This window comes from Abramis brama (assembly GCF_963993115.1).
Source record: "Abramis brama genome assembly, chromosome: 15".
NCBI classification, from domain to species: domain Eukaryota; kingdom Metazoa; phylum Chordata; class Actinopteri; order Cypriniformes; family Leuciscidae; genus Abramis; species Abramis brama.
In genome coordinates, this window is record NC_139977.1 from 25,142,383 (window position 1) to 25,164,804 (window position 22,422).

Sequence of the window (22,422 nt, forward strand, 5' to 3'; positions counted from 1 at the left end):
CTTTTTTTTTTTTTATAGTCCTACCTACCCTGCCTTTAATGATAGTTTGCTTTCAAATGACTCTTAAACAGAATTATTATAGTTAACTAAAACTAAAACCATAAAAAGTATTAACAAACTTAGCCTATTTTATTTCAGCTATCTGCCAGGGCAATATTTTCATTTAGTTCAACTTGATGTACTAAAATAAACTGAAACAAAAATAAATAAACATTTTATCAGCTAGACATAAAACCAAATAAAACTAAATAAAATTAAACTAGTCCAAATTGAATAATCAATAAAAAATATATATAAATGTGCACAACAAAATTACTAAAATCAAAATATTAATAAAAAAATATTTCAATGATAATAAATAGACCTTATTCACAGCAGCTATGTCATATTTTTAGGAATGAAAGCGAGGCTCTGGGGGATAGACATAGGCTACATCTCTTCAATGGGTTATTTAATGTGTTTTGGGATTTTTCTGCTGACGAAACACAGCAAAAATATCTTTCCAAGATATTTCAGTAGACAAAAATACAAAACAAAAAAACAGACAGTATGAGCTGTGGAAAATTATACTTTAAAAATATTATTATTATTATTATTATTATTTTACAGCGGATGCCATTGAAAATACGGTAAGTCTATTCCTCACAGCCTCGCTTTCATACCTGTCATGGCGCTGCTCTGAATAAGTTCTATGACACTGCTCTTAAAATAAGCAGATGGTCATTTGCAAGTCCTGCGCGCACCCGGCATGACCATGGGCATGACTCGCGTGTTGTTGGTTACTAAGCAACTTACGCGCACCACATAAGCTGCGTCATTTCCTGTGTAGGGGACTCGTTGAAGAGAGCCAGTTCAGTCGATCCCCTCCGACAGCTGAAGGCTAGACGGAGACACAGTCGAGTCCGTGCCGTTTTACTTTCTTTCTTTGCGCACTAACGCAACAAATAACTTTCCAACCTGTTTGATTTATTTGTCTGTGGAATTCATCCAGCGCACTTTCCAAGGGACTAAAGCGCGTTTCAACTTTCTGATTTGAGCGTGCCAAAGGAAAACAACTCTGCATTTTAGTTTGGGTGTCATATCCTCCAAATACAGGGACGAGTGGATTAGAACTGAACGCTGATCCGGTGCTCTACTTTAAAAACTAATCAACGGGAACGCATTCGTATGATTGTGGTCGTTGTAAAGCTTTGGATTTCTGGGCAAAGATCCTGAACTCCTTCATGAGGGATTCGCTGTTGACGACAGAGATATTGGAGAAGACGCACTGGCCACTTGACCCCTTTTCACGAGCACAAGACGCACCGGAGCGCGCAGCTTTCTGCCACCGTTATTGGGAAGGTGCACTTTGCGCTCGAATATAGGGCTTTTTAAATTACTTTACAGTTCTGTTTTTACCGTGAAATCTGAATTTCATATATTTTTTTTATAAATATGAAATGTAGTGATGATGGGAATGAATTTTGATGACCATATTTTTAAATTAATAATCGTAGACTGTATGTCATTATTTCATTCAGTAAGGCTATTAGTATTCCAAAATAGACTATCGTGAGTTATTTAATCTGTTTGCCATTGTAAAATAACTGTTCCAATAATATACCGGGTACTGTTGAATGCCACAAGTTGTTATAAAAAAAAGGATCTCTCCAGCAACTGTGATTAATAACAATGACAGATCACAGTGCTTCCAGGTAACACATGACATTAAATGAATGCAGCAAACATTAGCCAACTAAACAACACAACATGTAATGTAAAACACTCCAATGTACATATCTGAGAACAAAACAAATTTTATTTCATTTTCCTCATAAATGTAATATGTAACTAAGTTCAGTCATAATATACGTTGTATTAACTTTTTGAATATTAAAGTAAAATTATTATTATTTATTTTTTACATAGGCCTTAACATTTAAATGTACATAGTAGCATTTAAAATTGAAAGTGTTTATTTCAATTCCAAACTTTTTTTTCTTTCTCGCTAATTAGATTTATGTGTTTGGTTTTGTAGGTCCTGTGTGACTCGTTTGATATAATATTGAGTATGACCGTGCACATCAAGGCATCGAAGTGCCATGCGCCGCTCCGCAGGCTCCTGTAGACTCGGCTCCGGTGCTACTGCAATGCTCGCCGGACCCCTCCGCTTCCGCGTGGCTCTGTGAACCAGGCAAAGGGCGCGAGGATGAGCACAGACCTGGAGCGCCTGTCGCTCAACTCTTCCTCGGGCAACTCCGTGGCTTCCAGCGCGCGTTCTCTGTCCGCCAACGTGAAGAAGCTTCACAACGCTCTCAACCTGCTGCTCAGCGACCTCGAGAGAGAGCAGTTCATCCACTGCCTCAACGTGTACCACTCCAAGCGCAATGTGTACGATCTGGTCCAGACGCTTAAGGTTATACTGAACGTCCCGAGCAAGCGTCAGCTCCTGCCCATGCTGCGGCTGGTCATCCCGCGCTCGGATCAGCTTCTGTTCGATCAGTACACATCAGAGGGGCTCTACTTGAAATCTGATGTTCTTGCGCGCAATGGTGACCCGGAGGGCTCCCACGAGGCTGCTAATTCCAGTCCAACACACGGGGCTCATTTCTCGCCTGCTTCCGCGCCTCTAGCCGCTCTGCGCGGATCTCCTGACAGTATCAGCACCAGCAGCGATGGGACAGCGACTCTTATTCCTTTACTGGGCAGAAATTTCTTACCGGAGCCCCCTGGAGAGATCCGACAGGTGATCCTCAAGCGTCACAAGAGCAACGAGGGTTTGGGATTTAGCATCCGTGGAGGTTCCGAGCATGGAGTTGGGATCTATGTGTCACTGGTGGAACCAGGTTCACTGGCGGAAAAGGAGGGTTTGAGAATAGGAGACCAGATAATGAAAGTTAACGACAAAGTGTTCGACCGGGTCACGCACGCAGAGGCAGTTAAGGTAAGGTATTTTGTTTTATTAATATTTTGTGTAATGTTTAGGCTAAGTGAATTAGATTAAATATCCTTTAAATATGCGATTAAATATTATGCTAAATTAAATTGTTGATTCAATTATGCTGTTGTTATTGGTATAATGTGTGAGCTATTTTTCTTTCTTTCCTCAATATTACCTATGCACATGGCCACAGATATCATAACTGTGTTGAGATCACCAGCTTCTGACCAGTCATTAGACCACAGGGAAACAGACTGCAACTACTCCTCCTTGATTGATTGATTCTTAATGCAAGACAAGCAGCTGAAAGTGTTCCTTTAAGGACCAGAATTATAAATGCTGGCTTTTATTGAGATGTGTTAGCCAGGAAGGCCTTTACAAATGTTGATGTTATTGATCAGTGTGTATGGATTAGATGTAGTTAAATGATTAGACGTGGCTTGTCACTTGCACTGGCTTGTCGATTTTGTATCAATAATACTTGCTGTCATATGCAGGTTTCAGTGCAGAAGCATTTTCCTTGCAGGTCTATAGTTGTCATTCAAAAGAAGAGCTGATTTTGCCTTACCCTTAACATACTAACTATAACAGAACTGTAATCATAATTAATAGGAAGTAATCCTGCATGTTGGACCTCACATGTATTGTTATGGAGTTCATGTGTGTGCTGTCCATGGTGCTGAATCCAGCTATTCATTATAGATTGCATTCTGTCAAAAGTTGTCCCCAACAAACATACGGTGTTTGGCAAGATCACTAGTTTTCACATGCCACAGACACTGGTGTGGTGAAACCCTCTGGAGAACCTCTAGGCGCACTTTTAAAAGAGCAGTTCTCTGAGGAACCTATTAGTTTATTCAAGAAACTAAACATTTGCCATCATTACAAGAAAAAGGCTTTGATGCACTTGCATATCGAAGTTCCTTTAGTACACTTTGAGGCATCTTCAAAAAGTCTTAAGACTTAGTTTCTCCGAAGGCTTCCACCAGCATGGAACCTCAAAAGATTTCATTATTACAGTGATTATATTTTTAACTAAATTAAAAAACATGGAAGCATCTGACAGTGGAGATCCCGAGCGGAGCATATTTCAAAGTTGGCATATGACTAGGAACTCCATTCCACTGATACTTTCCTGTTTGACTCTTCCATATTCCCATGTTTGCGAATCTCTGTAGAGCTGTGTGTGCCAAGAGAAAGAGAAACTGAACATGAACAGTTTGCCTCCTTTCTGTGTCATTGTTTCCCTTCGCCGGGGGAAAACTGGCACAGTTGAACAGCAGGGTATAAATTCTTTCCACGGTGCCTTTCTTAAACAGAAGCTGGCAGTGGGGGAAGGCTGCTTCCTCCCAGTTAATCATATTGATCTGCATGAGTAAATGGACGGGCCTCTCCCCAGGCTGAACATGACCTTCCGCTTGTCTTGATGCTCTTGTTCTCATGTAATGCAGACATAGCCTTAGTGAAGACACAAACTGTATAAACAGCCAGAACGGAGAGCGATTTGACTGGGTTTTTGCTACAGTAGGTGTAGATAAATACAGCACAGTTTGCCTCTCCCTCAAGTTATCTCTCGTTTTTCTAGCAGAAGGTAGTTTTCTAGTAACTTTTTTAGTTACAGTGAGGATTTCCTCAGACTCTGTTGACCTTTGTAAATGAACCCTGAACATTATCCGTTTTGTTCTTCTTTTTCTTTCTTGGTTTATTTTGTTGTTTCTTTAAGTTTTCAGACGTAAACACTAAAATAATAATTTTCAGTTTGCATGTTACAATGCTACTTGGTAAAACTCATGGAAAAAGTAACAGTGGCTCCATCTGAAACTGAATACTCATTGAGTAAGTACTTGCTTTGTGACCATTAAAAAGTATGTTCTATATAGTTTGACGTGTGTAGTGTTAATACGATTCGGATGTACTACATTTGTCACTGTCACTGTGTGCATCATGTGACGCACAGCGTCATTTGAGTATTGCGACAATATCTTTCCTGCATAGTTCACCCAAAATGAAAGTTTAGACAGATTTAATTTAGCATTAGAAATGGTAATGGTGCATCAAATATGGTAAATATGGACAAATATGGTAATTTATGAAAAATTATTATTCATAAATTACAAATAAAATACATTATTTAATAGGGCTGCACAATTATGACAAAAATTGTAAATGTTGATTATTACCTTGAAATTGTAATTGTGATTATTAATTACGATTATCAGAATTTACATTGAATGATGTTTTAAAGGGCACCTATTATGCAAAATTCACTTTTACATGGTGTTTGAACATAAATGTGTGTTGGCAGTGTGTGTACACAACCACCCTATAATGATAAAAATCCACCCAGTGCTTTTTATAAAATCCCCATAAATCATAAGCACTGTCTCAGAACAAGCTGGGGCAATGTGAAGTCACTTTGCACAGGCCCCTCCCACGACTGTTGATTGACACTGCAGTTTGAGCATAGACCCGCCCTGAGTGAGCTGGACACAGTCTGCCATTGTTTCGACGCTGGAGCAGCTGTAGACAAGAATGCCTACTAAGCGATTGAGGTGTTTTGATAGTAGATAGTAGACGCGGGAAGTTGAATACGGTTGAATAAGCCTCACTGGTAGAAATGGGAGGAGAATACTCAGTGGTAAATATATGATGCGCTCTTATTCATGCACGTGCTTTTAAACCATTCAAGCCAAGACAAATTGAGCGCCAGAATCGAGTTCTCTTTCGGCTTGTAGTTGAACGAACACTAACACACGCAATTATGCCAAAATGTCCGTTTTGTCGAGTATCCTCATATAAGAGCAGACTGAGTAGTCTTAAATTAGTGAAATAAAGTCTTAAATGAACGCAAAGAGTTGTGAGAGAATGAGGCGCGTGTGAGATGTGTCGTGGACAGCAGCCAATAAAGCTTTCTGTCAGTAAAGTTAATCAAAGAACAAAGGGAACAGAGAAAAACACTCACTGCTCTTGACTAAAGAACTTTTGTAACTTTAATAAGGATTAATCTATATATAATTTAAATTTATGCAGTTTGATAACTTTATTCAATTTCTGTACATTTCCTACCTGTTAGACAAATATTTAAAATATACTGTCTTTATGTTGTTTCTACATTAATTTGGATATTAACTGTGAAATTATTACATTATAAAATATATTAAAAACGTTAGGTTTTTTAATGGTTTTTAAGTCTTATTCATGTTTATTTTTATTGAATATTACGTATTTATTTATTTATGTTAATATCTGCGCAATTAATGTGTATTTAGCCTGCCATGTGTATGTTCCATGATAATGAAAGGGAGAGAGAGAGAGTTTACGGATAACGACTTTAATACACACTACTTATTGTGTTTATTCAGCTCTTACTGTGATTTTTTGGAGTAAAACTAACGCTTCATCTTTTGTGTGATGTACACTTGTAAACTTAATTGAACTCATCAGTAGCCTATATTTAGGTCATCATGCGGACGGGGTTTGCTACAGCAGGCTTGTATTAATAGTGGATAAAAGCAGATGACATATAAGATATAACCGTAATTAAACTAAACTATACCTGTTCTATCTCCATACGGCATATATTCTCTGGCTCTGTGGGCATTATTGTCCGACTCCGGGTCGAAATGAAAACCGCTACTGAGAGTTTCTGTTTTGATATTATCGGATGAGATTGTCCTGGCTGGAGCTCATGAGGCTCTGCCCTTTGGGCCGGCAGCAGCAGCTCATTTGCATTTAAAGGGCACACATTAAAACGGCGCGTTTTTCTGAGCCCCAAAAAATGACAATTTAAACATGCTGTAAAAAATTATTTGTTGGGTATTTTGAGCTAAAACTTCACATACACACTCTGGGGACATCAGAGACTTATTTTACATCTTGTGAAAAGGGGCATAATAGGTGCCCTTTAAATAGCATTATACCATTGTTTGAAGCAACTGCATGCCAAATTTTAATAGTACTTTTTGCTTTAATAGCACTATATATATATTTTTAAAGTTCCATTTTAACTCTATTTTGGCTTTGTTCAAAGTAAGTGAGAGTATTGTAATGGTGAGATCAGTATCTTGTATCAAACCGAATCGTGACACGAGTATTATTATACCTCTAGTTTATATCCATGATGTTTCTGGTCCTATGAGGTCGATAGAGGAATCACTCCAGTTGGACTGACATCATTATTTCTCTTCCTGTATGTCCAGATGTCTGAGCTGTCTCCATCTCTCTCTCTCTCTCTCTCTGCATCAACAGATTCAATGATGAGGATGGATTGTACATGCTCTAGGTGACCTGTCCACACCATCTTTATAGACTATATTGAATGCGTGTGATGCCCTTTGGCATCTCATGATTGGTTGGTCTATCCGCATGGCCTTCAGTGTTTGTTCACTGTGCTGCTATGATAGCCCATATGATCAATGATCTTTCCTCATCTCCTGCTTCAAGGGTGACCGCATATAAGAGCACCTGTTAGTCGAGCTGATTGAATTTTAATGCTGTTGTGACTCTCATGCAAGCTGCCATGGCTCAAACTTAGGAGGTTGCCTCTTGCCTTTGTCCTGACACCGAAATATGATTAAGACAGTGTTTACCAGCTGACAGTCAAACGCTGCTTTGTAATCTCAGTTAGAGCCAAGCGAGAAGATTCATAACCAGTGCCTCTAACCACCTGTCCACTTGTGCTTAGCAGAGCTCAGTGAGTGTGTTCAGTTTACTCACGGCAGCTGAGCAGAAGGTTCGTTTGGGGCATCGTGGTATTGACAGCAGAGTGGTGCATGCAGTGAGAGAGTGCATCAAAAAGTTTAAAATCCTTAACTTTATGCAAATGAGAGGCAAAAAATGAGGTGGTGTGAGGTGAGGTGACACTGTATACTTTGCCAAGTCAAAATAAACTGTAATTGTGCATAAAATTGCACAAGTGATGACAATATGATGACTTAACAGTACATTATAAAAAATGTTTGTAAGTTGGAAAAAAAAGAAATTAAATGCTACAGTAAAAAGCTGTTTATTGAAGTTACCTTGTATTGTTTATGGTTTAACGCATATGTAATTTTACTGTAAAATGCTGTAAAAATGTATGTTCTTGCAAGTAAAAGCTATGATTTTCATAGTTCGAGTAGCTTGGTATTAAAATGATATTACTTAATAACATATACTTTTCTATCTATCTATCTATCTATCTATCTATCTATCTATCTATCTATCTATCTATCTATCTATCTATCTATCTATCTATCTATCTATCTATCTATCTATCTATCTATCTATCTATCTATCTATCTATCTATCTATCAATTACCATTTCAGTCGTATCTGATTCTATGGCCATATCTAGCCATACTGTGAGAGACTGTACATGAATTTTCTTGCAAATTATTTTTCTGGGGTAGGTTGCTTGCTACGTCTTTCCCCAACCCTTCCCATTACATGGCTTGGGACACACACACACACACACACACACACACAAAACGGAGGAAAACGGGAGCACCCGGAGGAAACCCACGCAGACACAGGGAAAACATGCAAACTGAGCCACTGTCCCACACCAAAATATACAGTTATAAGCTGTAAAATATACAGGCACCAATATGCTATCCATGAAATATTGTCACATAATGGTGAATTTCTGGCAACGGCAGCTGATGTTTTTTTCTGTAATTTTTTAATTTTTTTAGCATTTTTTGTTAGCATATGAAGAAGATTTTATTATTTAGAAAATAAGTAATTTAGTATAATATAGCTATTTGTGTGAACACTATTATTTATCTAGCTGTGTGGTGTCTGTGTGCTGGGAATGAAATGTGAACAGAGTCCTGGTATGTTTACAGCAAGAAATTCTATTCTAGTGTGTCACATGGTAAAAAAAAAAAAGGGTGTGTGAAGGATGTATAGGTATATATTGAGAACGGGGCAGAAATCTGGAGGCGCTCCTTGCAAGAAGCTTGCTCGGGTTTGTTTCTTTGAATAATAAAGTCTAAATCTGGCATCAAAAATCCACGACTTTTTCTGACAGTTTCTTACGCACAAGTAGAAACCCAGGATAAGAGATTCCTTCCTGCCCATTCTCCCAATGAAGGAAAAACAAGGTAATCAGAGAATGGAGGAAGGGAGGGAGAGCCTTTCCTCCATGATCTTATTCACTGGATTTTGTTCATTAAATTGACTTGAAGGCTGCATATCAGCTTTATTTCATTCCTCAGCCCCTCTGCTAATTGTCTCTGACTGAGTAGGCAGCACAAATGTTTTGGCTCCTGCTCCAATAATCTCTTGTTCATTACATGGGCTTAGATCAGGTGACTGACTGTCCCTTGTATTCTTATCTTGATTTAGCTCCACCATAAAGCAGAGAATATACACTGGCTTTCTCTGACAGACCTCATCAATTTGAGGCAGGGCAGGATTGATGCTCAGTCATTACACACTGTTGGGGACCTGTTGATATATGACTGACTGGATGTGGATCATTGGTCCACATTTCTGTGATTTTTAAGACCTGCCTCTCTCAGCACATGCTATCTTTGTGATATACTGATCCCAGATCTGTCGCTTTTGTGTTTGTGAAAAGAAATCACATGCCCTGTAGCGTCAAGGTTTTAAGGGCCTGGGTATTTTATCAGTATGTCATATGCATTTAACCTTTTTAATGAAAGTTAGGAGCTGCAGAATTTCCGATATGTATTTGCATTCAGTATGAGTATTCTGGCATATTGTAGCATGTGAAAGCACAGTGCAGTATAATTGTAGTTATTCGCCTGCGAAAATACTTTCTAGACGTTTTATGGCTCCTAAGCCATTTATGCTTTTGAAATAACTACACATAAAGCAATTTTAGATGAATGAACCTCTCACTCACATTCTCATTCATTCACTCACTCACACACACACACAAGCACTGCATATTCTGTGAAGGGAAAGAGCAACGCCCTGACTTGATGTGGCAGTCTCTCTTCCATGATGCACAGAACTCTTGACGGGTTTAAGGTTTTTTTTGTTGACTTTTTTTTTTTTGACTAACACAGTGAGAAACATACAGCATAAAATCCTCCACAAACCACACAAGGAAATGAGTTTGAGCTTTAGTCTGGTTACACAATCCTTGTATAATGTAGATCTAAATAATCGGCTGTTCTTGAAAACAGGATTTTTAAAGATCCCAAGACAGTCTGGAATGGATACAAAACAGTAGAATATTGAGAATTTAGACCCATTTCCCTTACTACAATATCGGAACTGGATCACAGTAGTATTTATGTATATTTATGCTTTTATCCATAGTAACATTGCTGTATATATATATATATGTGTAAGTGAGGATAGCAAAATAAAGTAAACTGTGACATATTATACCCAAAAGTTTCTTCATACAGTGGACTACTGGTAAGTTTCAGAAGTGCCATCTGAATTAATAAATTGTATTTGCATACTGAGTAGACCACTCTAAACCTGTTTACTGTAACAGACATAACATAAGGGTACAAAGTGTTTACAGCTAACATCTGCTCAAGTGACTTGTTCGTCTGTGTTTTGTGGCTGCAATATAATTAGCAATTTTGAGCAGTAGAAGCTTGTAGATTATTAATAGCACTCTCCACCCTGTTTTTGCCTTTCATCTCCTCTGTCTTCTTTTAAGCCTTAAAGTATGTCATTTAATACAGTTGAGCCTGGCCCCTCCCCCGCCTCCCAAACCCTGCGTCCCATTGTCCTGTCTGGACCCAGACCATCTGTTGCACACGCTCTTGATCTACAGCATGACTCGCACTCATAGTCTTATGACAGAGAATATTCAGTTTGTCCACATAAGGCTGTGCAGTGTTAATGATACACGTGATCCTTTCCCATTGGCCGTTCTCTTGACTTCGGCCTCTGATTGGCTGACACCTCTTTCAAGGACTCCTGTTGGTAAATAATTGAAGAAGCTCCACCTTGTCTCAACACTAATGTCAGTCAGACAGAGAGAGAGGAAAAGAGAAGAGTGTGGGATGTACTGTTGCAGGAATAAATGGATTTTTTTAATGATGTATTATTGTATTCACTGAATCCTATAAAGCCTGCTGTATCATATTTGATGCACAAATTTCCAAGGCCTCTAATTTATCAGCATGATCAGCACGCTGCTGAAAAATCTATGCTCGCTCGCTTTTCACTTTTAAATGCGTGTACTACTCTGTGTGTGTGTGTGTGTGTGTATAGGCCTAACATTTTCGGGCATCAGGGAGCCGCTATCAGTATGGTGCCGTGGTGGAAAAGTTCTGTAATCTGTGTACAGTGTAACACGGTGTAACCTAGTTAAAGGTGTAAGGCTAGTTAAAATGTGAGCATAAAATATGATATACTTTTGAGGAACGTTTATTTGTACATCTCTCAATCATCATTGCATTGCATATGTTTTGCCCACACAATAAAAACTACAGAGCTTTGATCATAAAACTAAGCATCAAACTAAGCCATTTTTTGAGAGATGAGTGACTGACAACTGATATTTATATGCCGTTCTCTGCTTTTCTGTTAGAAAGATCTCATTGACTTTCATGACAAGCTATCAGAATGTCATCTTTATTTTTTTAAATATCAGCAACTGCAACAAATTGCATATTTTTGCTAATTTTGGAGTTTTATTACCCCTCTATGTTCTCCTATATAATCCTATATCAGCCATAAAAACATGTTGGTCAAATATAATACTAAACAAAAACACATATGCACATTTATTTTTGACTTTTTTTTTGTTGACTTTTTTTTTACCTTTTTTAAAGTTTCAATAAATTTTTCCTTTAAAAAAAATATTTTTCTGACTATTATTTCAAATGTCAGGCTTAAAAAAAAAAAAAATATATATATATATATATATATATAAATATAAAATTATGAACAATAGAATTGTTATAGAATATATATTTAATGTATTAAAAATGTATTTCTACACACAATATAATCCCCAAAATAATATTTCCCCACCCCCTCTCTCCTCTTTCAATTATTTTTCCACTTGATTAGACTGTTTTACCTGCACAAATGCCTTGAATGCAAAATCCATTTTTTCCCTGCATTATAGCCCTGTTCATCTTTATGTGCATGGTTGGACACACATGGATACACCATATATGCAGACATCCCCACACTCAAACGCACGCACAGTAATGCACACATAGGCACAAACTCGGGTGCATCCATCTAAGTATATAGTTTTTATGCAAGATTTTTATTGATCCGAATGACATTTGTTAGGACGCATACACAGCGCCCAGGGCAAAACTACATCATGTGTGAGATGAACACGGCCTGAATTTACTGTGCGAGTGTGCATGATCGCTGGCAAGAGCACAGGAAATTAGCAAGCACAACATGAATCGTCACTATGTGGGTTTGTTTTGTTTGTTCCATCTGGTTTTTATTGTCATGTGACTCTCTAATGACTGGTCTTTAGTGTTTGTTGAATATAGCTGCAAAAGTAACAGTATGAGCTTTTCCTGCTGAGACTGTCTGCTGGGTAAAACCCATTAAATTACTAAATGGCCATCACTCTCTGAGTGAACTTCACACTGAGCCTTTGTCGATGTGCATGTGACTCCTCTACGAACTTGAACCACTCTTACCCAGAGTGCCTAGTGCCTACACTTGCCAATTTTCACCGCTGCATGTGAGGGATGGAGGTAATTGACCTACAAAGGTTACTTTCATGTAGTTTTTCTCTTTTATCTTTGTACCATCCAGCCTCTGTCACTGTCATCTGCCCCAGTTGTTTGTCTGTTTGCATTCAGCATCAGCTCTCTGCCTATCGATCTGGACTTTATTGGCAGCGGACATCGTTTCTGATTTGCTCGACGGGTTTATAGCCGGCACTGTTCACCAGATGCATCTGCTAATTGACACTCTCTTTCTATGGTTTGTTTTCATGCTAGGTTGGGTGACTGGGCCCATGGGCACCAGCTCCGTGACCAGTTTGTCAACAAACAGCAATGAAATATCACAACACACCACTATTGTGGAGACTGTAGGTGCGTCCCAATTTGAGTACAGTACTTGTGCACTATTCTTGTGCACAACGATGTTGAATGATAAAATAACCTTTTGTCTAAACATTGCTTTACCATTTTTAAGTACTTTTATTTTAAACTAATACAAACTAATATAATTTTGTGTAATACAAAGTGTTTTAATATAAATTTTAATTGTACATTTTAATAATGTATTTATAATGCACATTTTAATTTAAGTAAATGATGTATGTATGTAAAAATAAAATGTAATGTACTACTTTTAAAAATTACAACTACATTTTTTTTTACATTTATCTTTATCTGTCCATATTTGATGTTTAATTTTTTTTTTTTTTGTACATTTAAATTAAATATTAAAATAATTGTATTGTTTTATTATAAATGATGTATGCATGTATGTGTTTATTTTATTTATTGATTTTGTAAAAATGTGCACCAAACAAAAATGCAATATTAAAAGCTAAATTTATAAAGCTACAAAATTCAGCAAAATATAAAACTAAAATGTAATGTACTACTTTTTAAAATTACATTTTATTTTTTAAATGTATCTATCTTTTCTCTATTTGTACATTTAATTTAATTGATGCCATGAAGTTATTGTTTAACTCTAGAATACTAAGAATTTAACAAAGTTAAATGTCATCTTTAGCAAATCTAAAAATGTATATTTTTGTATTATATTGTGATGAATAAATTCAGCTGTGGCATTCATTTTGGTTTATTTTTAATTTATTTTGATTTTTTTTATATTGGCGCAACTCCATTTGAAGACTCCATTTAAAAATCCCAAATTTTGATTCCTGGCTAAATTACTGTTAAATGTTCAATCAGATTTAAGGAATATATCCTTTTAATCGGTTGACGTACTGGGACTCTGTTATAGAATAGTGCTTAAAAATACTTAAAGCTGTCCTCCTCCCAGAAGGATCAGGTCTGTTATCTTATTAAAAGGAAATTGGCAGATTTGAAAGCACGCATATATTCAGATATAGAGGGATGACACATTGTTTGGTCACAGAGGATTTAGATTTCGAGAGATAATTAAGATGTTTCGGGCAGATTAGTGAGGATGTGCCTTCAAAAGGACTCAATTTAATTCCCCACTGACTGTTTTTCCCTCTCATATGAAGAAAATGAATAATAGGTACGGGGTCAGAGCCACATGGAGATATTAATTCTGCAACGATGTGTTCAGGGTCATGAAGGGGCGCTATGTTTTATTAGAACTCCCCTGGATTATGACGGAGCGGCAGAAGCCTCCGTACCGAAGGACTTAAGTCTGCTCCGGGTCCAGATAATTGATTCCGATCTGAGATTTATGTTTCTGCGAATGTCCAAAAAAATGAGTTCTGTTCGTGGTTATGAAGTCTAACCTTCAGATCAGTGTCAGAGGATAGAAATCTTTCATCCCATCCTGGAGAAGTTCAGACCTTGTTGTCCCCGCAAAACACTGCATCCCGAACCACGGACACAGGCTGATGAGTTTTCCCCCGTGGACCGCTGCCAGTGGATGCTGCCAAGAACACTCATCTCCACAGGCTGGCTGTACCTTAAAGGCCTTGCATCAGGGAAAATAACAGAATCTGGGGAATTTTCTGGCTAGAGGAGGATGGGGGTGGCGGGCTGTTGAGATTTATGATTGAACGGCGCTATAATGAGAGAGCATGGATTTGATAGGTGATATAATTGTTCTGCCACTCAGGATCAGAAGACAACATGCTCATATGTTCCTCATGAGCGGTGTGGGTTACTGACAGATACAGACTGCTCACAGCTGATAATACAGTGATCCAGTCAAACCGACATGTTTCATATCTGGTGGTTATAAAGAGGTTTTGTAGTTTCGGACAGTGATTCATTTATTTATTTGTTTCCATCGTTACATCATGTGACACTCGTTTCCCCCAAGGGTGGTGTGTGGTGGAGAGGTTAAAGCTTAAAACCTGTAATCAAACTGTTGGTTTGATTTCTGCAAGAGGTGAAGTGAGCCATAAGATTTCACTATTGTGCCCTTGAGCAAGAAACTTTGCTTGAAGTTGCTTCAAGGGAAATAATTCCCACAACTGGATTTTAGAGTGTTACCTATCTGTGTAAAAGCCACTGCAATGAAAGGATGCGATAGTGTGAGGGCTCAAAAATAAGATTTTTTATTTTGGGTAGAAATCATTTATACAAAATATTACATATAGCTAATATTTTATATTAAACGTTTACTTACTTTTTTGTTAATTCAAATATTATTATTTTTTACAAAAATAAAATATGCAAAGGTTGGAAATTGTATATAGATATATATAGCCTAGCTAATTTAACTACGTACATTCATTAAAAACTGACATAGTGCATAACATTAATAATTGGTTTGTCAATTTATTTTTAATATCATTATTATTGATTTATTATTAATGGTACTCTTGGAATTGCTCCATTTATTATCATTATTATTGACTATCTGAAATAGTCCTGTTGCAATTAGTAACTTTTTTAGGTTTCTGCGAATTAGTGGCTAATTTAAATTAATTCATAGTCTCATTCCTACATTTTCTAATGATCTGCTTTAGATCTGCATGATTCTGAATAAACTGAATCACAATTTTTTTCTCCCAAGGTTCCAAATAGACAACTAAACAAAATAACATGTCATTTACTAGAGGTTCTGGCAAAATGATAATTGCTGAAGTCTATTAAAAAATATATTTAATTCATTTTAATTATTATTTTAAAAATCAGTTTGAATTAGTGATTCAATGACTTCACTTAGTATGATTCATTACTAAATCAGCGTTTTTGAACAAATCTTTTGAATTAATGAATAAATGACAAATACATTTTTTTAACACTCACTTGTCGCCACCTACTGGTGTAACTATGTAATTGATACAATATTTGAAGTTACTTTCAAAAGGCGATTCACATTACTTTGTGATTTTGATCACTACCGTAGACATAAGTGTTTATATCCTATATGTAAACTTTTATTCTAGTACCTCTGTGATCATTTGAATTATTGTAAGACAATAATGCTATATATCAATAATGATACTGTGTGGTTGAAACAACTGTGTCATACCTATACAGGACAGCTGCTCTCTCTGGCTCAGTGGCAGCGCCAACGCTGATTTGAATGTTCGTACTTGTCAAAGTTTTAACAGACAAAGCTGAATCGATGTCATTTAGGATCATTGGTGTTTGAATCGAGATTGTAGATTACAGTTAACAATTAATCATGCAGATCTGCTTACACCCCTCTTATGTTTAGTGTTAGAGTTAGGTGTGGACTTTTGTGCTTACTTACTGTATGCTGTAGATAACTTACTTTCAAAGCATTGAAAAGTAATACAACGTAATATCACTGTCCTCTTGAAATGCATCTCTAGAGAACTTTGTTTTGTGCCTCTTTTACATTTCTCCTCCCTGTTCAACATTGGGCAGGAGGCCCAGTGATGTTAATGTAGATCTTACCCTTGGTTCTGACCCACATTAACCCATCCACATAGGTGCTGCTGAGTAAGCAAAATCTCCTTTCTTGCTCTTAATGAAAAAGTAAAAGAATCAGGGACTGAAGCATTAGCACAGCAGTTAGCCATCTGTTTTTAACATCTCTCTATTATATCTACTTTAGCAAAGAATTGCACTTTGAGGAATGCTGGCGAGACACCAGATCGTATTTGTCCCTCTCAATTTCCATGTATATTATTCCTCCCTCCCCTGCAGAGTTTTTTTTTTTTTTTTTTTTTTTAGCAGATATTAGCTCATGCCAATCATGCTGGCTCATGGTCTCATGCTTTTGCCTTTTGGCTCAAGAGGTCTTTTACCCGTATTCGGTCAGTTTTTCAGGTTTAAGTTCCAGTTGGTAATCAATTTTAAAATATTTTTTTATTTAAATACAGCCTAAAAATGATATTAATGTAAATATAATTTTAAATAATGTTTAAATATTACGCTATTTAATTTATTCAAATAAATAATTTGTTTTTTAGCAAAAATCTCAAATTGAATTTTGAATGCAACATCCCAAAAAACGGTCTTTTAATCATTATTGTAGAAACACAAAGGACTTATCATGTCAAAACTGATTTTTCCATAAAATAGGCTACTTGGTGTCTGTTATCAAGCTGGCTGGCTGTCAAGTTCATTTGCAATTGTTCTTGGTTTCTTAAAAATATTAGGTCAGAATAGAACATTAAATTACTGCGTTGTTTTGTTTATTGGCTTATTTCACTTTTTTGGCTTGTTTCATGGTGCTCCTAGTCAGGTCTCAACTCAAGGTCTTATTCCTAATAATGATTTTGGCTTGGTTTAGGCTGTGTCTACAGTATGTTCTCTCTAATATGACATCCCTCTCTACTATTTTTCCTTCTGATTTGAGCCTTCATGTCAAGAAGGGTTGTGCTGTTGTAAACACTCTTTGTATGTACAGAGAGCACTTACATGTCAGGTGAAGAATATGGTTAGCTGTGTGTCAGTGTTTCTGTGTGACAGGATGTTTCCCAGGAGAGATGGGAACAGCTGTGTGGCAGGACTCAGGTGGACGGCGCTCAACACAACTCCACCAGTGTAAATGATGCTTTAGAGAACAGAAGGGGACAATACTTAAACACAAACATCAAAGCAGTAAGTTGAGCTCTGCAAAAATGTATCCAAAAATAGTGACGCACTGAAATTTTGGCAACCGAAAAAAATTTAAATTAATTTTTTGTTTTGGCTGAAACAGTTTTGGAGGGGCGAAATCATTGACCGAAACGGTGATGTTTAATTAGCGCTTCTCCAATGGGGCATTTTGACTGTTTCGTGCATAGAACATGGATAAGCTTCAACAGGTAAACATGTCTATGCTGTTTTCAGTTGATGTGTGAGTCAAAGCTTCACTAAACATTATTTCTAGCGCACTACCATACACTAATCACAATTAGCTTTGTACTTTTGATATGAAACAAAGTCTCAGCTTTCAAACTGTCAATTTTTATACTCAAATTTGAACAATTAAAGGTACACAGTGTATTATTTAAGTCAATACATCATCAATCCTTCTTCAAAACGTGTTTTTGTCTTACCCTGATTTACTATAGTAAGCCTATTATAAGTGTTTATGTTTTAGACCTGTCTGGAAATTGCATAGGCTACATCACTCACCTGTGCCTCTCTCGTCATATGCGTAAATAGAGAAAAGTTGCTCTGGTTACTTTGACGTGTGTATGGTGTGTGGAAACAGAGGTCACGTTAACCGAAAATTTTCCATCATTGACGGAATATTTTTGCAGTGAAAAATCTGAAAGCCGTCCGTAATTTTGACAGATTATACTGAGGGTGAAATGATTGTAACTGTAATTCTAACCCCTGTCCACTTGGTGGCGAGTGAGCTCTTGCTGATATTATCAAGATAGATACCGTAATAGTCAACGAATGGCGAATGACATTGTTTACAAGCTGTTTCTGAGGCTGAAACACTGATTGAGCGATAACATGAGAGACATGATACGGATTTCGGTAAGTTGGATTGTATATTTTAACATATTTTTCTGATATTCATTCATGTTTATTTCGTTCTTTAACGTAGTGAGGAAGGGATGATCACGTTCACTCGCGCTCGGCTTGAACTTGGGTGCTTATCTCTCGCGCTACATTAAAGAGCGCCAAAACGGTATTTATTATTTGAATTTTGTGATAAAATTGACATAATTTGAAAGCTGAGACTTTGCTTCATTTCTAAAGTAACAAAAGCAGAAATCTTATTTCGATTTATTGGACAAACATTCATGATGAAACCAGAAAAGTGACCCACAGTCTCTGTTCAACTTTATAAATAAATGCATAATCTAGCCTATATGCTTGTCCTGTAAATTTGTGAACAAAAACAGAGCCTATGAAATGGCTTATTATCATTAAAATATGAAAATTAAAATGACGGGTAACTTAGGCTAATACTATGAAGGAATTTTTACAACCCTGTCCGTCAAAATGATTTTAACGTGACATAGGTTAGTTGTCACAGCGAGAAAGGCTGACATGGAGCACACTAAATTTTGAACCTCCAGAGATCACACGTTTTTTTTAAAAAAACGGCAAACAGAGGAGAGTATGCTGGCAAAAAGAGAAAGCAAGAGGCTCGAAATAAAACGACATCATTGGCTTCAACATGGAGAAACTGTTATTTAAAGAGCAAAAAACTTCCTCTGCGTATAACATTGGCTTGGCTTTTTGGAGATGATGAATCGTTTTGGTCATTTTCTGGCATTATTTTAAAGGCAATCTCTTGAAGAGAGATTCCCCAGTTAAAAATCCCTTGTGGATTGCTTTCTCTGTCCTTCTTGCTTTCCTGGCCCCTCAATCCTAACCCTCAACCTCAAGGCCAACGGGAACATTATAAGAGGGTGTGATGGATGAGACAATAGGAAAATGGAGGGAGAGATGGATATGAGGAGGATCACAAGCTCCTCTAACAAAGAACATTAGAGCATGAATCACTTGGAAATAAAGGGGAAGTGAGATGGACGGCTGATTAGAGAGAGGGATTAATGAGACGGAACATGGAGATATGGAGACCAGAGGTTTGCAAACCTTTTTATTTTCTAGCGTTCAAAACAGCTAAATGGAGTGTAGCAAAATTGAACATAACATGGTACACAGGATTTCTAAAGATTTCTCAGCCTGTTACTTGTTACAACATAAAGTGGGTTAGCTAAAAATTGTAGCACACAAATGTTACAGTTGCTACTCTCATTCACTAATAATTGTGTACAAGTTGCTATTTGAGATACATTTCAGCCAGTTTATGTTTTTAACACATTTCTGAGATTTAAAACATAGCGGGATGCAGTGCACTGATCAGTCGTCCATCTGACTCGCGTGTACTTGAAATGCATCTCTAGACCACTTCATATGTTCTCTCACTGTTTTCAACATTCTAGTTGAGAAGGAAGACCGGGCGTTGATGTTGAAGTATAGATCTCGCCCTTAGTTCTGACCTGCATTAACCCACCCACATGGGCCTGAAGTGGGAGACGTGCTGAGGAAGCATAACCTTCTCTTTCTCTATTGCTCAAAACTTGAGAATAGAACAGTGGCACTCCACGAGAGAGGGAATTGTTTGCACAGCAGTAAGCCACCTTTGTAGATCGCAAGGCTGTCAAACACGGCCTATAGCCTAGTAGTTCATTGTGGCTTGTAAGATGCAAAAATTGCAATTGAATTGTACAGTAGCCTACTGTATATATACACCAGCATTCAAAAGTTTGGGATCGGTAAGATTTTTCATGTATTTAAAAGAAGTTTCAACAAGGCTGCATTTATTCAATCCAAAATACAGTAAAAACAAATATTATTGTGAAATATTATTACAATTTAAAAAAACTATTTTCTATTTGTTTTTTTTAAATGTAATTTAATCCTGTGATGGCAAAGCTGAATTTTCAGCTTTCAGTGTCTTCAGTCTTCAGTGTCACATGATCCTTCAGAAATCATTCTAATATACTGATTTACTGCCTAAGAAACATGTATTATTATTATCAATGTTGAAAACAGTTGTGTACATTTTTTTCAGGATTCTTTGAAAAGAACAGCATTTATATGAAATATAAAGATTTTGTAACATTATACACTACCGTTCAAATTATTATTATTATTTATTTTTTTTAAAGAAGTTAATACTTTTATTCAGGAAGGATCCGTTAAATTGATTAAAAGTGACGGAAGACATTTATAATGTTACAAAAGCTTTCTATTTTAGACACGTTGCTCTTTTGAAGTTTCTATTCATCAAAGAATCCTGAAAATATTTTTTTTTCCATCACAGGAATAAATACCTTTTTAAAATATGGAGAGTTATTTTAAATAATAATGATATTTCACAATATTACTGTTTTTACTGTGTTTTTACTGTGTTTTTTTTATTTTTTTATTTTATGAGATAAATACAGCCTTAGTGAAACTTTTAAAAAACATTTAAGAAATCTCACCAATCCCAAACACTTGAAAGCGATATATGTTTTATTTTGTTGAGAATTGTATTAAAACTCGTATCTTAAAGCGGCAGAACCTTCATATTCAGCATTCATGAAACACTTTCCACTTTGAAGTTGTTTTTTTGAGTTGCATCAATAAAATGTAATAAATAATTGATTTTCTTTATGGTTTCATTAATGTTGTATTAATAAGCTTGTAATTTAGATTAATAATATTTTTTTTCAACCTAACTCTGGTAAATGTAAATTTAAAAAAGACTTGTATAAGTTAAAGTTATTGATCAGTGAGCATTTTTTTTCATGTCAATATTATTGATTCGATTAATATTCTTTTTTAGATTACATACACAATTTCATGGACTCCAATTTTGCGTTACCCCAATTTTGGTTATTAAGTCAGCAAAATGCTGATTTTATGTTGACTTTCTTAGCTCCAAAAAAGCATAGGCTACATTCTGCATGCACTCTCCACTGCTTAACAAAAATTCCACTGCTTAACACACTGTCTAACACATCATGGGCCCTATTTTAACGATCTGAAACGCAAGTGTCAAAGCGCAAAGCGCAAGTAACTTTGTGGGCGGGTCTTGGCGCTGTTGCTATTTTCCCAGCGGAATAAATAACTCTTGCGCCAGGCGCAAATCTAAAATGGGTTGGTCTGAAGTAGCTTCATTATTCATAGGTGTGGTTTGGGCGTAACGTGAAATAAACCAATCAGAGCGTCATCTCACATTCCCTTTAAGAGCAGACGCGCTTTGCTCTAAAGCGGATTCCTATTATAACGGCGGATTTGCCAGACGCGCGCCAGGAGCGGTTCACAGCCAAGGAGAGCAACGCTCTCGTCAGGGACGTTGGGGATGGAGAAACCCACCCAAATTAACTTCGGTTAAAAAGGTGTATGATAATTTGGGTAAATGTGTAAGCTAGATGTATGCTTTTATAATAAATTGTCTATCTATCTATCTATCTATCTATCTATCTATCTATCTATCTATCTATCTATCTATCTATCTATCTATCTATCTATCATAATAATGTATGATTTGCAAAAATGAAAACTGCTGCTTCTGTGTAGATGAGAGAATCAAAGTGTATGCGCGTTGTGCACACGCTACATTGATTATGGCCAAGCATGCGCCCTTAAAATAGCATATGAATAACATGCGCAACGCGCCACTGACTTTAAACTATTTTTTCCTGGTTAGTGGCGCAATTGTTTTCTAAACCTGCAAAATAGCATGAAGGAACGTTTGCGCCGGAACACGCCTCCTTTTTTGCGCTGAACCGCCCAGGGAGCGCAAGTTCATTCCCTAGTTTAGCGACGTGCTTCTGTGGAGGGAAAAGCGCGCTTTGCGCGGGTGCAAAATAGGAATGATACATGCGTCAGTGTACAAAGTCAATTGCGCTGGGTGCAAGATAGGGCCCTATGCGTTTAGACCAACAATTTAAAAATATCACAAATGTATTGCACAATGTATTCGCCCCCATTACAAATGCCAAACCAGCATTTTTATATGTACATGCGTGTGGTTATAGATTT

General features: G+C 36.8%; 1 protein-coding gene across 1 annotated transcript in view; it reads left to right on the forward strand.

Annotated features, from left to right (window-relative positions):
• The first annotated feature begins 839 nt into the window (after positions 1-839).
• Positions 840-22,422, forward strand: part of whrna (whirlin a) — a 107,391-nt gene continuing 85,808 nt past the window's right edge. The window contains exons 1-2 of the mRNA XM_084137946.1: positions 840-1,341; positions 2,018-2,923. Coding sequence (XP_083994072.1) covers positions 2,189-2,923 — 735 coding nt within the window. The 5' untranslated portion in view covers positions 840-1,341; positions 2,018-2,188. The remainder of the gene's footprint in view (positions 1,342-2,017; positions 2,924-22,422) is intronic.